At 53.8% G+C, this 12,842-nt stretch overlaps 1 protein-coding gene across 1 annotated transcript; it reads left to right on the forward strand.

Moving 5' to 3' along the window:
* The first annotated feature begins 3,056 nt into the window (after positions 1 to 3,056).
* Positions 3,057 to 12,403, forward strand: DUSP5 (dual specificity phosphatase 5). Its single transcript, XM_010714756.3, has 4 exons — positions 3,057 to 3,628; positions 7,254 to 7,396; positions 8,964 to 9,183; positions 10,847 to 12,403. The coding sequence occupies exons 1-4, from the start codon at positions 3,235 to 3,237 to the stop codon at positions 11,245 to 11,247; spliced, it is 1,158 nt and encodes a 385-aa protein (XP_010713058.2). The 5' UTR covers positions 3,057 to 3,234; the 3' UTR covers positions 11,248 to 12,403.
* Positions 12,404 to 12,842: the final 439 nt, after the last annotated feature.

Consider the following 12,842-nt stretch of genomic DNA (forward strand, 5'->3'; position numbering starts at 1 on the left):
CAGCTCCCAGCTGCCATGCAGAGTCCTAGAATCATAGAATGGCTTGGGTTGGTATCAGCACACACTTCTCTGACTGCTTGTGCCGTGAGCGTTTTGACATCAACCGCTCCAAATTAGAAAGTGATGTTACGGGAAACTTAGTAACAGCACAGAAATGCCAACACATCCTCTCTGTCGCCTCGTACTATGCTTTGTTCATCCAAAGAATGGCTTGGACTTCACAACCACCTGGAGGATGAGTGCTGTGTTATGCCCCAGGAGGGATGTGGTGCACCTCGAGCCCCAGATTAAGACACAGTGACATGTAGGGTGCTTCCTCTGTATCACCTCCCTGGCAGATCCCCTGGGGGACAGTTGATCTGCCTTCCCCTGGGCCTCCTTAGGCTTCATCTCCCTTTTGCTGTGGTTTGGGGTTAGCACTGTGGTTTGTAGGGCATGCACCCAGCACCCAGCACAGGATCTTGGCATCAGCAACTCAAGTCCTATGGATCTGACTGATCCTGTCTCTTGTTTCCAAACAGCATTCACTTATTTCCCTAAGTGCCCTTTTGAATGGTAGTCTCCCCAGAAAGACAATTTTGCTCTTCAGTGATGCCCACTGAATGGGTGCTGCTCCACGGGTGGGAAATTCCACCTGGGGGGAGTGGGGGAGCTGCTTCTGCCCCAGGCTGAGCAAAGTCCCACACACCCACGGTAGGCAGCAACAATGGGTCTGCGGGAGGTGAGGAGAAGGGAAGAATGAGCTGGGTTAGGGGAAATACAGCCTGAAAGAAAAGGAAAGGGCCAGTGGATCTGAAAGCCCCGATAAAAGCCCGAGACAAAGGACAAAGGAGCCTGGGAGATTACCAAAGGGAAGTGGGAGGAGGAGCAGGGAGAATGATGTCGAGTGGCATGGTGATGATGGATCAATGGTTGGACTAGATGATCTCAGTGGTCTTTTCCAGCTTTTATGATTCTGCAAGTGCTGCACGGAGGTGGGAGTTTGCTGGGTAGTGCAGAGGCTGCTGAATGGCTCAGTGCTCTCCATATATAAGAATGCAGCACTTTCCCCTTTCTTGCTGGGAGCACCTGTCAAACTAAGGGACAGATTCAGCAGGGAAACATGTCTGTGTCCATTTGCAGTCCCATGGCTGCTTGCACACCCAGAGGATCAGCCCTCTCTGGCTCCCCATCCCCAGGCACACAAAACCATGGAGGTGGCAGGCCGGGAGTCAGAGGCTGGGCATCGGGGCCGGGCATCCAGCACCCTGCTGCAGGAGGAAGCATCACACTGCTGCTGTTCGCCTGCTTATTTTCTTCTAATAAAAAGGTGGGCATGACTCACTCCATTAAGAAACAAAAGCAAAGCTATAATCTGCTGAAAGGCAGTTGTTTGGAGGCTCAGTGTTAGGTATGAGAAAGGAGGAAGGTCAGCTGCAGGTCACATCCCCAGATACACATACACCCCGTTGTCACTACATGTCCAACACCAGAGCTCTTCCCCAGGGAGTTGAGTTTCTGAGCTGTAACTTTTGCCCCCTCCTTCAGACCGAGGCTGGGGAGAGAATCTTTCCCTCCCACCCCTTCCCGTGTCACTGGGGTTTTCTGGGAGGAAATGATGCTCTCTGCCATGGTGCCAGCCCCCTCCTTCCTCCAGAGAGGGAGAAGCACTCGCATTGCCCACAGCCCCTCCATGCACCGGGACCGCTGAGGAGCTGGGCTGTACTAGGGGAGCCGGGGGGAGTGGGACTGGTTTTCTGTCGGAGTGGCAAGAGCAGGGCTGAGGGCAAGAAGCAGGCTGCGCTCACCCTGTGCCGGAGGTTCTTTCTGCATGACTGGGAGCAGAAGCCCCCAGCTATTAATCATAGGGTGAGCACGGAGGGGACGGCGTGGGGCCACGGTGAGAGCAGCACCCACGCTGGGACCAACACCTGCAACCACCCACCAGCTGTCCGGTGTTGTTCCATCTGACACCCACTGATGTAGAGCAGGGGGGTCGGGTTAGGAGGGCCCAGCTGGGGGCCGCAGTGGTTTGAAAGAGGAAGAAGTGGAGGTGCTTCAAAACTGCTCGTGGCTTTGCTTCTCATCAGCTCGAGTGTTTTTCCTTGTGCAGTCTCCTTCATGCATCTGTGTTACTGCTGCAGGCAGTTTGGGGCAGGGTGGCACTTCCTGCCCGCGGTGGAGGTGAGCATATTTCGGGGCAGCATCAGAATAATAACAGCGTGCTGCTCCTGCTCCTGTATGGCTCCACTGCGACCTTGCCTGGCTGCCATGAGTTTGGCTGGAGCGCAGCCTTTTGCCCGACTGCTTCCAGGGATTGCCACTTCTCTTTTTGATTACTTCATAAAACTCATCTACGAGAAAAGGGAAAGTGCTGAATTTCCTAATTCCATGTATCAGAGTGATGACCTCAGGCCACGGCGGCAGGTTGTGCTCTGCTGCATTACTCTTCCTCAGGTCTGTGGACACAGTCCTGCAGCCTTTGCTGCAAGCAAGGGACATCAGATCCCCAAACAGACACCACTTTTCCTGACCCCACTCCCGTTCATCCCCTTTTTGCCGTTCATTCCTTCAGCACAGCAGCACTTCCCACCTTGTCCAGAGCTGTCTCCTGCTTTGCTGCCAGGCTGCAGCCCCGATGGGTTCTTGCTGGCGGTGACATATATAGTGGGGGGAGGAATAAAGGGAACTGAAACCCACTACAGCCCGGTGAGAGAAAGCTGCTCCAGCGCTGCCCTCCTTCCTGCCCCTTTCTCCCCCTTCTCCCCCCCCCCCTTCCTCCTCCTCATCTCCCTTCGGCTCTCAATCACGGCTGAGGAGGGGGAGGCGATGATTCCGATGACGGGGTGAGGCTCAGGCCGATGACTGGAGAATTTTTGCGGCGTTTTTCAGCTTCCTCTGCCTCCCGAACTGACTAACGCCGTCCGCTGCGGGGAGGGGAGCGGAGCGGAGCGCAGGGGAGGGGAACCCCGCCGGGGGGCGGAGCGCGGGGCGGGAGATGCCCATATTTGGAAGGCGGGTGCGTCACTCCCCTTATATGGGCAGTGTCGTCACAGCCCGGCCTCCCATTCATATAAATGCCTGCTGGCGGCGGCCGGGATTCCCTGCTCGGGCTCGGCGCGGTGCCTCCATCCCACCCGTCCTGTCCCGTCCACGCGTAGCGGCCTTGCGGCTCTAGCGCCAGCACCGGTAACCCTCGGGCCGCTCTCCCGTCCCGGGCAGCCCCGCCGCGGAGGGGCTCACGCTGCGGCCGCTATGAAAGTCACCTCCCTCGACTGCCGGCAGCTGCGGAAGCTCCTGCGGAAGGAGCCCTCCCGCTGCCTTGTGCTGGACTGCCGCCCCTACCTGTCCTACTCGGCCTCCTGCCTCCGGGGCTCCCTCAACGTCAACCTCAACTCGGTGGTGATGCGGAGGGCCCGCGGTGGGGCCGTGCCGCTCCACTTCGTTGTCCCCGACGCGGCCGCCCGCTCCCGGCTGCTGCTGGGCTCCGAGGGGGCGGCGGGGGCGGCCCGTCTGGCGGCCGTCGTGGTGCTGGACCAGGGCACGGGGCACTGGCAGAAGCTGAAGAAAGACAGCACGGCGCAGATCGTCCTCAACGCGCTGCTCTCCAGCCTGCCCGAGGCCGGGGCCAGGGTCTGCTTCCTGAAAGGTGAGGGGGGGCGGGGGGCGGCGTGCAGCGGCGATGGGGGATTTGAAGGATCTACTCCCGGAGCCCTCCGGGCAGCGGCCCCTTCCCCACTCGCGGTGTTAAACTGCTTATAGGTGCGGGGCAGGGAGGTAACGCCGGGATTTCATTTCTTTTCCACCCACTGGAGATAAATCCCGGATAGGCTCCGCGGGCTGAGCCCAAATACCTTTCTCATCCCCGCCGCGCGTTTAAGAGGAGGATGGAAAGCGAAGAACATCAGGGAAGGAGAACAAAAGTTGGTATCGAGGGAGCGGGGCTGCCTGGGGAGCCAACCCAGTCCCAAGAGCCGCTCTGCCGCCCTGCATGGGAAGCAACATCGGGGCCGCAGCTCGTAGCCCAGTACCGGGGGCCGCTCCTTCGTCCGGGGGGTGTTGGGGCTGTGCCTCCCCGGGGCAGGCAGGGGAAAGCCAGAGCCGCAACTGCGGGGCTCATCGGGGGGTGCGAACACCGCCTTCCTCACGTGCTTTATAGCCTTCGGATTGCGGTTTTTGTTTTCCTTCCGTGTAACCCGGGGGTAATAAAACAATAAAAACCAGCAGCCTGCCCTTTCTCCCGTCCCCCGCTCCGTTTCGCCCGGCAGCGCCTTTGTCCTTTTGCCCTCTCCATATCCAAGCCCTCCCCCATCACCTCGCAGCGCGGTGCCGATCGAGGAGCGCCGAAAGGATCCCCAAAGAACCCCCGAATAGCCCGGGGGCAATGGGAGATCACGGCTGGAAGAGAAAGTCCAGCGATAGTTCTTAAATTCTGTTGTGACTTTTATTAAGCCTTTTTATCCTAGTAGGATTTCTGCTTCATTTTAATCTTTTTTCACCCAGTTTGTGCTCCCTACTGTGAAGGGAGTCCAGAGGGCTTCACCACCGGGCAATTCCAACATGAGGGGCCTGGTACCAAGCAGAAGGGAGACGCAGGGCAGTTTTTCACCACCCTGGCATTGCCCAGTCACCTTCAGATGCTGCACCCCTGCAGGCACCAATCCCGCTGTCCCAGGGCAGGGATGCTTGTAGTGCGTGGGGCTGGGCAAAATCCTATGGAACCCCATTAAAACAGGGGTGAGGAAACATCTCCAGGGTTACCCTGGGAAGTGTGTGGCAATCCAGGAGCTGAATTAAGCTTTGCTGACTCCCAGCCTGTTGGCTGAGCCACGGGATGGTCTTTCCCTCCTATGTCCTAGCTCCCCACTTTGAAGTGGTGGCTGTGGGCAGTTTGTATGGGGTGGAGTGTTGATGTAGGCTCCGCTTTGCATCTTCTGTGTATTGCAAAGCCTCTTTCTTGAAAGCCTGCTGACGCGAGGCTGAAAAGATTTCCCCCCCCAGCAGAGCACAGTTTCCCCTCTCACCTCTCTACAAAGTGTTCTGGGTCTCAGGACCAACAGCCCACAGCTCTGGTGTGACTCATTGCCAGAGCCGCTGATTCACCGGGGCTGCAGACCCCCAGGAAGCTGTGGTAGTGTGGGGACATAAGGTGACACTGGGGACATAAATCACCCTGCAGCAGTGGGTGCTGTCCAGAAAATAGGGACCTTTCGGCCTCCTAGCAGTGGCTGTGCTGCCTGGTGTGTGTGTTTGACCTCCGTACCAAAGAGTTCTTGCCATGGGTCAGCTCAGCCCCAGCAGGGTGAGGGATCGTGTGGTGGGGGAAGAAGAGCACACAAAGATAAAACAATGTATGGTCCCCTGGTGTTGACAGGGACTCTGTTACTTATTGATTAGAAATGAAAGCGCAGCCCCACTCCCTGTGATGAGCAATGGAGTATTTGCAGAGATGACCTCAGGGAAGCTAGGTTGAGAGGAGAGGGGAAAGAAGAGATTGCTGGAGGAGGGGATGAGAGGATGACTCACCGTCAGAGAGGCCTGCAAATATCCTGATCCCCGAGGCTTGCAATTAACCGTTCAGTGGCCGCATGCTCTGCTGCCCCAGAGACATGGGGAAGACACATGCTGACTTGGCTCACGCACATTTGTGTTCATTCAAAAGCAAAAACAGCACAAGGTGTAAACGGGGATAATGGCTACTCCTATGGACTGAACGTATTTTTCCTATGCAAAGGAGCTGGCTGAGGGCAGTGGGAAGATAAGGTCAGCCGTGCAAAACATCAGGATTTAGAAGCCCACTCTGCGGGAAGGCAGTTTGGGATCAGGCAGTCGGGAGAGTTTCTCATGTTTGTTGGCTCTTCCAGCATGAGGGCTATCGTTTCATCAGCCCCCTTCATGTTCTTCGTGGTCACACTGCTGCTCAACCTGCGCTGGTTGAGTTTGGCTGGGGTCATGGGAGGGAAGGTGTGGGTGGTGCGAGTGCCAGCTGCACGCAAAGCTGCCGTCGTGCCCCCAGCATGGAAAACAGCTTTTCATCGTACCCAGTGGGCTCCGAACCGTGCTGTGTTCTTGCAACACAAGGACCCCACAGCGAGACTGAGTGGGTGACAGCAGCACGTCATCAGTTTGAGCACACGTCTGCCCAAACATCGCACACGTATGAGGCACCGGTGCGCGGGGCCGCAGTGTCAGAGGTGGAGGCAGTGGGCAGAGCAGGCAGCGGGGCTGTGGGTGCACAGAGCCACAGAGCTTCCTTTGTTGAGAAACCGGGCCCCGATCGGGGCGCACGACAGCACCGCTTATCAGGACGAAGCGGTGGCGAATTAATGAATCACACCGCAGGCCTTGCTTGCACAGCCCTGTTTACCTGGCAGTCACGCTCCAAAGGGTTATTGAATTTTCCTGTAGAAGAGCTCTCTGACAATTCGTTTTTGCTCTGAAAAATCACAGGTGGTGGATACGTTGCACACAGCTGATATTTCCAGGCTGTTTCTGCTACCTGACATATTCACGTTTAGTTTGGTGAGCGTATTCCTAGCCTGGAAATAGGCAACCATTTAGCTGAGGACAAACTTTGAGTAACAGTGTAATAATAGGATTAATTTCTTTTCATTAGCGGCGTGCTGAATGTAACGAAGGCAGTACTTAGCCATGCAGAATCGCTCATGTGGGGCCATTCAGTTGTCAAACGCTGTCACAGGATTTCATTAGATTTTATAGTGGTTATTTAACAGATTGGTTTCAGTGGGACTGTCTTCATTAATTTGCTGTCTCATGCATCGTGGTGATTAATGATGCGATCGCAAGCGTTCTCCTCTTGTGCCCGTGTCCGTTTAGGAATGCAAATACAGTGTTTCTTGGGCTGTCTCAGTGCATGCAGTGAGGGCGGGTTTGGGATGAATTCTGCAGACCTCTCCCTCCAGCACTGGCAGCGGTGTGTGTGTGACTGGAGGAGGGAGCTCAGTCCCTGCTGTACAGAGGTTAAGTTTGCTGGACTCAACAGACCTACACGCACTAACGGTTTTCATCTCCACCCACTGGTTTTTATCAAGTTAATAATTGTCAGCAGTATTGGAGGTTTTCCTTGGGTGCCCAAAGCCTCTCAAGCAGCTCCACTTCATCACTGGGGACAGCTTTCTAACCAACCCCGGCAACAGCACTGCAGCACTGTCCCACTTCATTACCGGCACCGAACCTCATTTCTCCTCCACTTTAATTAAACCACTTTTCAGAAGTGCTAACATCAGTGTTTCTTTTTTCCCCTCCTTCCCCAGGGGGCTATGAAACCTTCAATTCGCAATATCCTGAGTGCTGTGTGGATGGGAAGCTCATTGCCCTGGAGAGGAGTGACGTGGAGAAGAACCTCACCAGCCACTGTGAGAAGCAGAGTGCCAACCACAAACCTGCCTATGACCAGGTGTGTATCACCAGGGCCACCTCCCCCTCAATCTTGTACCACCGGGTGCTTCTGTCCCAGCTTCATGTCTCATATGCTCCAAAGGCAGGAGCGTGTAAGAGTCTGTGGTGTGTGGGGTTAGAGTTATCTCTGTTCCTGCAGCAAAAAAATAGGTGTGTTTTCATCAGAGAGCCCATTGCAATCAGAGAGACATAGAGCTGTTTGAAGGGACCCTTAAAGGCCATCTGGTCCAACTCCTCTGCACTGAACAGAGACACCTACAGCTCCATCAGGTGCTCAGAGCCCCACTCAGTCTGGCCTTGGGTGTCTACGAGGATGGGGCACCACCACATCTCAGGGCAGCCTGTGCCAGTGATTCACTACGCTTAGCGTAAGAATCATTTTCTTTATAGCCAATCTAAAATGGCTCTAGAAAGGCTGGCAAAGGAGCTAACAGCTGTGGAACTCAAGCTGACATCCCACGTGCCTCACCAACACAATGGCACAGGGCACGGTGATGGTGGCCCTTATGCAGGCACAGGTTGCCAGCAGGTTGTCCCAGTCCCTGACCCACGTGTCACTAAAGTTCCTTGTCTGTGCCGCTGGCCAGCATCACCTCCAGCTGGCTTCAAAATGAGGCAGCAGTAGGAGGTACAAACCCTCTTCAGCCCAAAACTGCACTGAGGGCGCATTCACCACACAGCCAGGCAGCTCCAATGCCGGCTGTGAGCAGTGGCCCCCTCCCAGGGGACACCAAAGGGGCAGGGAGAGGTGTGGGGCTGCTGCTTTCTGGCAGATGTGGCCCTGGGAGGCCCTGTGGGTTTTCCGTCGGAAGTCACCGTGCTCCCACGCCCGCCCCCAGGGCTGAGGAAGACGTGTGCCCCCAGATGTCACCTTGCGGTCTGGCTGCTTCCGGGTGTCCCCAGAGTGAGCCCCGTGATGCAGGTGGCTCCTGGCTGTCCCCGGCAAATTGCACAGGGCAGTGTGGGGGGGCTCGTAAGATGATTTCTCACCCCTGAGGGCTGGCAGCAGTACTGTGCATCATGGAAATTACCTGCCACCCGCGTCTGTCAGGCGGTGGCTTTTCTTCACGGTGTCGTCACCCTGTTTTTTCACATTCTGCGGAAGGAGGAACTGAGATTACATCTTGCAGAGTGGGAGACTATGTGGTAACGCAGGGGAGGGGGTGTCCCCTGCCCCAGTCCTGTAGTGCTGCAGTCACAGGGGTTTTACTCTGTCATGGGGCTGAGCCCCTCTCTAGGATCGCTCCTGCTCTGGGCCTCCCAATGAAACCACTTTGGGCCCTCCTGAGGGGCAGGAAACATCCTGCACACGAGGGGGCTGGTTCCAGCTTTGTACCTCGCAGATGTGGACGAGAAAATGAAAAGCTTCTTCCTGCGTGGGCTGTGCCAGTCAGTGATTCACTGGGCAGCAGCGCTGGGGTCCAAAGCCATCGCGGGGAAAGGCGGGAGGGTGGAGAGCAGGCACCCACACACGTTCCCTTGCATTTTTCCCTGCAACATCAGGACTCAAATCACCATTGCAAAGGCAGTGTCAGAGTTGCATGTTTTTGCTCCTTCTCTTCCAGGGTGGCCCGGTGGAAATCTTGCCTTTTCTCTACCTTGGTAGTGCCTATCATGCTTCCAAGTGCGAGTTCCTTGCCAACCTGCACATCACGGCCCTGCTCAATGTCTCCAGGAAGAGCTCCGAGTCCTTTCAAGACCAGTACTGCTACAAGTGGATTCCTGTGGAGGACAGCCACACAGCAGACATCAGCTCGCACTTCCAGGAGGCAATTGACTTCATTGGTAGGTGCCCTGGGTCCTCAGCTTTCCAGGTTCTGAGCTTCCCAAAGGGAGCCAACGGCTTCTCAAAGAGTGCTGCATACCCACAGCAGTGTCCAAGCCCCCACAGTAGAGCCATGAGTCAGAGGCTCAGAGGCGGGGGGGGAAAAGGCACAAAAATACAGGGGGTGCTGGTTGCTTGCTGCCATCCAGCCACTTCCAAAGGGCTGCTGGAAATAATGGGTAACTCAGAGACCAAACTTATGTTGCTGCATTTTTTGCGTGTTCCAAGATGTTAATGTAAAAGTTCAAACATATTCATCAATATCTGCCCCAGCTAGCCGTTTTCAGCAAGGAAGGGGCACTCACAAGGTGTTGGGAAGGATGAGGAAGGAAATGCCTCCTTCCGATTGTCACCAGGCAGACAAGGCAAATGGGCTACTCAGCTTTGTTTTTCTTTCCAAAGCACGTTCCAAATTTGTGTTCTTAGACACTGCAGATAGAAAAACAAAGCAAATGTGATGTAAGAGTGCCCTCTAAGACCTTTCTCTTCCTGGAAAAAGGACTTCTCACAGTTTTCAGGGAAATGATAATTCACTTTTGTCACATTCCTACCCCCTTCTGATAGTTGTTGAATCACTTGAAAATTTCCCCAAAATTTTGAGGATGATTTCAGTTTTCACTTTCTTTAAAAACTGTGTGGTGTAGATGCTGGAGGTGACTCAAATCCATGCCTTCCTTTTTATGTACAACAGTTAAATATAAATGGTTCTGGTGGCACCGGTCCCCCAGTAGACAAAGGCAGGCAAATGATAACTTGCTCAGCTCTATGCTGTTCCAGTGCCATGCAGCAAGCACCACACTCAGCGCATTTCTCCATAAATTGGAGCTTGAACATATTGCTCGAGGCAAGAGACCAGAGGACATCTATTTTTGAACTGCATTTTAGTGTGGAAAGGGCTTATTTTAAGCACGTTCTCTGTAATCTAATAACAATCGATGTGTTGTGTGAGTAACCACAGAGGCTCCCTGTTGTGTAAAATGGGTGCTTTGCATAAGCTTTTTATATCCTGACTTAAGTCCAAGCATCCTTTAGCCAGGCTGTAATTAGCAGCTGCCGGGCAGTCCTCATGTGCTTTGTAGTATGGCCCCAGGGACTCTGCCCAAGGATGCCACCAAGGGTCCCTCCTGGTATGGCTGATTGCTGCCAACCCACGAAGCAGCAGGACAGATTTGGATTTTAAAGTGGAAACCCTGTTTTTCTAGCAAAGCTGATGAAAGGAGATTCTCTGCAGTTTTTGCTTTTGAAATACCCAGTGGGGTAAGGGCTGGTGCTTTGAGCCATAGGTAGTGAAAATGCAGAAATGGCAAACACAAGCACCACCCAGATATCTGGTGTGTCACAACACTCTGAAAAGCAAATTGTAGCAGAGGAGAAATGGGCACCTGGGAAACATTTCCCTAAAACTGGAGGTGGGACAAAATTGGGATCCGCAGATCCCAAAACAATGTCAGCTGGGGCTGAGCTTCATCTTGGGCTGGGTTTTGTCCCTCTGTCTGTCTCCATGCCATCCTTGGCACCCAACAGCAGAGGGTCCTTGCTGATGGATTGGCTTCTGGGCATGTATCCCAGAGTCTTCTCCAGCCCCAACAACAGCTGATGTCCGCATGACTTTCTGTTCCTTAGATTATGTCAGACGAGCAGGGGGCAAGATCCTGGTGCACTGCGAAGCGGGGATTTCGCGCTCTCCCACCATCTGCATGGCGTACCTCATGAAGACAAAGAAGCTGCGCCTGGAGGAGGCCTTTGACTACATCAAGCAGCGCCGGAGCCTGATCTCACCAAACTTTGGTTTCATGGGACAGTTGCTACAATATGAGTCAGAGATCCTGTCTTCCACCCCCAGCCCTCCCGTTGCCTCATGCAAAACAGAAGCCGCCTCTTTCTTTGCAGAAGAACTGACGTTAGGCAAAAATTTTGAAGGCTCGTGTTTTGCCTTCCCTACCTCAGTGCTGAGTTCTGTGCCCATCCACTCCCCCGTCCACCCGCTGAAGCTCAGCCCTATGACGGCTTCTTCGTCCTGCTGAACGCCCCGGAGCCCTCAGAGCCCAACTGTGACCCTAATGAGAATATTTCATGAACGTGCAATAGAGAACCTCACTGACTTAGTCTGAGGTGGTCCTTGTGGGTGATAATTCCCATACACTGACTGTGAGGCACAAGTGGCAGGTTTTCTGAACTTTTAATGTTGTTTTTGTGAGGTGTTTTTGTTGTTTTTTTTTTAGAAGTACTTTTCTAGGTTTTTATCCAGAGTGTGCAGCCACTACTGTATTCCCAGATTCCTGGGGAGCGATGAGAAATCCATTTCAGGTGTTCTCAGTTCCCACTTTCTTCCCTTTTTTATTTTTAAGAAGAACCTTATTTAAAGTTCCAAGCAATAAACAGCAGCAGTGGGGGGAAAAACAAAACAGGAAGCTCCTCTTGCACCTGAAGAGATGTGTTTCCCCAGCTTTGCTCCTCCCTTGTGCCCTGTTCCAGGGAGCAGAGTGCCAGGGCAGCAGGGCTCTCTGGCTGCTGTTGTGCATCCAGGTGAAAATCCGCTGTCCTGTTCTGGGCTCTGTGGTGTCAGGTACTGACCTCAGTGTAGCTGGAGACCAAAAGGACCGTGGATCCTTTCAGGTGTGACATTTCCTGTACTCCTGTACTTGCCTTTGTACTCGGCATGCTTTTAACTGAAGCTGAGGGACTTCAACTATCAGGCTATCCTGCTAAGCTATTATAGTCCCATCTGTTGTTTAAAAACGGCCCTAAAATACTTGAATGTCTCCACAACCCTCAATCAACTTACTTCCCATCAGATGACACTGTTACTGCTGGATTTTACACCAAAAAATAAGATGAGCTTGGCTTTTTGGTCTCTTCCCAAGCATTTCTGACATGTGTTGTGTGTGGTAAAGTGGTCTTGTCCAGTGTTACGTGGCTTGCTTTGTGCGTGGTCACCTCCAGCCAGCCTTCATCTGTGAAATCTGGATTCATTGCATTGAGTTTGTGTCTGCAGGGAGCTCGGAACGAGCTGCTCTCTTTGTCTGTTGACCTTTTTATCTTTTTTTATATGTAATACATATGGGAAACGGCAATAATTTCCAGAAGATCTCGTGAATGTGAAAGAAAGTCTGCAACAGTTTTTATGGAGTGTAAAAAATAATAATGATAATAATAATAAAAAAAAACCTGTGAGGAAAAGCAAGCTGTTTGTCATCCTTGAGTGAGCCGGAGATGCAGGAATGCTGGTGCTGAGGGAAGCCAGCTGAGCACCTCACAACAGCATCGTGGGGTGGGAGGAGGGCAGCACTGCTGGGAAGGGCCCCAAGGTGCAAGTCTATGGGGGGGAGAAGGTGAGGGGGAGGATTTTTTTGAACAGAATGACATGAGTCACGGTGGCGTCACTTCCCAGCGGCTGGGCAGGCGGTTCTCTTTTGATTCATGCATCTTTTATATAAGATTTGCCGTCTCGCTGAAGACGAAAGCCTGCAGTCAGCACAGCCCCCGCTTCCTGCCCCGGCACAGGCAGCAGGGATGCTGTGCCCCAGGCTGGGTGACAAGGCCGTGCAGGTCCACCAGCCACCTGCTGCTGTCATGCCATGGGCAGGGCAGGCAGCCAGCCTGCAGTGCTCACCTGCCA

The sequence above is a fragment of the Meleagris gallopavo genome, chromosome 8 (genome assembly GCF_905368555.1).
Source record: "Meleagris gallopavo chromosome 8, MGAL_WU_HG_1.1, whole genome shotgun sequence".
Lineage (NCBI taxonomy): Eukaryota > Metazoa > Chordata > Aves > Galliformes > Phasianidae > Meleagris > Meleagris gallopavo.

Excerpts from the sequence above, each read along its gene's own strand:
- DUSP5 (XM_010714756.3), top strand. The coding sequence starts at position 3,235 with ATGAAAGTCACCTCCCTCGACTGCCGGCAGCTGCGGAAGCTCCTGCGG. Across the intron at positions 3,629-7,253 it reads CAGGGTCTGCTTCCTGAAAG|GGGGCTATGAAACCTTCAAT; the intron begins GTGAGGGGGGGC and ends CTCCTTCCCCAG. Across the intron at positions 9,184-10,846 it reads GGAGGCAATTGACTTCATTG|ATTATGTCAGACGAGCAGGG; the intron begins GTAGGTGCCCTG and ends TCTGTTCCTTAG.